This window comes from Ascaphus truei, chromosome 1, assembly GCF_040206685.1.
Source record: "Ascaphus truei isolate aAscTru1 chromosome 1, aAscTru1.hap1, whole genome shotgun sequence".
Taxonomy (NCBI): Eukaryota; Metazoa; Chordata; class Amphibia; order Anura; family Ascaphidae; genus Ascaphus; species Ascaphus truei.
The window spans coordinates 96,197,054-96,199,533 of NC_134483.1; the positions used below are offsets into that span (position 1 = coordinate 96,197,054).

Sequence of the window (2,480 nt, forward strand, 5' to 3'; positions counted from 1 at the left end):
TTGATGTATGTCATAGGGTTATTATCAGTCCGAACCTCAAAGTGAACGCCGTACAAGTAGTCATGCAGCTTATCCACAATAGCCCATTTGAGGGCTAGAAACTCCAACTTATGTACCGGATAGTTTTGTTCACTAGGCATCATGCTTCGGCTGGCATACGCCACTGGTCGAAGTCCGGTATCGTATTTCTGGTGCAGCACTGCTCATTACCCGTTGAAACTAGCATCCACATGCAGGACATACGGTCGATCTGGATCTGCGTACGCCAACACTGGAGCCTGTGTTAAGTTCATCTTTAGTCCCTGAAACGCCTGCTCGCATGCAGGAGTCCACTTGTCCCCGAAGGGTGCTTGAGCGGAAGTGGCTTTATGACCCGTGTCCTCATGGTAGATTTTGAGAAGGTTGATAAGGATCTTTGCTTTGCGTGAGTAGTCTTCCACAAATCTTCGGTAATACCCACAAAACCCCAGGAACGAGCGTAATTCCATGACGTTATTGGGCCGTGGCCAATTCACCACTGCTTCTATTTTTCCGGGGTCGGTAGCTATCCCCTCGGCCGAGACAATGTGGCCAACATAAGTCACTGAGGTGCGGCAGAACCGACATTTATCCATAGACAGCTTGAGCCCTTCGGTACTGAGTCAGGCCAGCACTTTCAACAGCCTTTCTTCATGTTCCTCCAACGTCTTTCCGAACACTATAATATCATCCAGATACACTAAGCATTCCCTGGGATTCATATCTCCGATGGTCTTTTCCATCAGACGCTGAAAAGTGGCTGGCGCACCACATATTCCTTGAGGCATAAGCGTGAACTGATAAAACCCTAACGGGCAAACGAAAGCTGTCTTCTCTTGATCTTCAGAGTTCATGGGCACTTGATAGTACCCGGACCTTAGATCCAACACACTGAACCACTTATTCCCAGACAGAGCATTCAAGAGATCTTCGATCCGCGGAAGGGTATACTGATCTGGCACAGTACGATTGTTCAAGGTTCTATAGTCCACACATAGACGTACCATCCCATTCTTCTTTCGCACCACCACGATGGGCGAAGCGTAAGGGCTATGCGATCCCCGTACAATGCCGGCCTCCTCCATTTCTTGTAGCAGTTTTCTCACATCTTCCACGTCCCTCGGGGTGATGCGACGGGATCGTTTTCGGAAGGGAGTCGTATCGCTAAGCCATATGGTATGTTGAGCGCTGCGGCTAGACCCCACATCCATATCACTGATAGAGAATACTTCTCGTCTGGTTTCTAACTTAGTCTGCAATCTTTTTTTCCATGCCGCCATCATGGGAGAACCTCCAAAATCAAACGCCAGTTGAGGAACAGCAGTAGAAACGGTAGCTGCCTGTGATCTAACTTCCATCTTTTCTTCCGGAGTGACAGGATATATTCGGCCCAACTGCTGCCCATAGTCTATGGGCATGGTATAGGGAGAAAGGTTCTTTACATAGACCCGTACTCTGTTCTGTATTTTAAATGGCCATTCTTGCACTGAGGCCAGCAGCTGGTATCCGCGCTGTTGATCATCGGTTGCAGTACTCTCCAGTGAGAATAGTCGATCCACCTTATGCCTCTCTGGGTAGCAACAGGTGGCCATCGTCATCTTTCCTCCCCATGGGGGAATCTCCGTCAATCCGTAATCGATATTGTACAGGACGCCATGCTCTTCCTCAGCAGCTATCCTACAGCATTCATCTTGCAACGCTGGGTACGCTGCTAGCGCCATCAACGGTAGTTCACCCGCCTCCTGTAAGTACATACGGATCATGGCCTGTACTATGTCGGTATTGGTTCCCATGATTATAGGGGCACTGGGGTGTTCTTGGGGTTCAGCACTTCCACCTCCATGGGATGATGCTTGCCAGTGTTCAACTGTGGGATATCCAACTGCACCCGTACCACTCCATCAATAGGATAATCTTCATGGCTCAACCCTCTTAATCTCATAGTGTCAGCAGACAGTAGGGGTAACCGGTGAAGGTGCTGATCATAGAAGGTTGATATACAATGGTTACTTGTGAACCAGTATCCAGTAACGCAGACGCATAGATGCCTTCAATAACGACCTTTACAATAGCCGGCGGTCCCACGCGGCTGCCATCAGTGGCGGGGCCGGCACTTCATTAGTTTCTGGGGTAGTACCTCCTTCGGCCGCAGGGGCGGTTTCAGTGGTCAATGTGGTGCATAGCATGGATTTCGCAGTCCTGGACGCCATCTCCCTTTTTACGGGACAGAAGGAAGAAATGTGGCCCATCTTACCACACTGAAAACACTGGACATTACTCTTAGTGGACTGGGTCCTACGAGCAGGGACAGTCCTCTCTAAGGTGGAGTCCTCACCGTCAACTTCACATTCCTCAGGATCCTCCTTTTCTCGACTCCCCTCCATGGTGGATTTCACTCTAGCCTCTCCCTTCTTAAATTCCTTGGAGGTAGTTCCGGCTTTCTTAACGGTGCTCAGCTCCCG

The 2,480-nt window shown here is 49.7% G+C and overlaps 1 protein-coding gene across 1 annotated transcript; it reads right to left on the reverse strand.

Annotated features, from left to right (window-relative positions):
• Positions 1-206: 206 nt before the first annotated feature.
• Positions 207-614, reverse strand: LOC142476638 (uncharacterized). Its single transcript, XM_075582051.1, has one exon. The coding sequence runs from the start codon at positions 612-614 to the stop codon at positions 207-209; it is 408 nt and encodes a 135-aa protein (XP_075438166.1).
• Between the last annotated feature and the right edge of the window lie 1,866 nt (positions 615-2,480).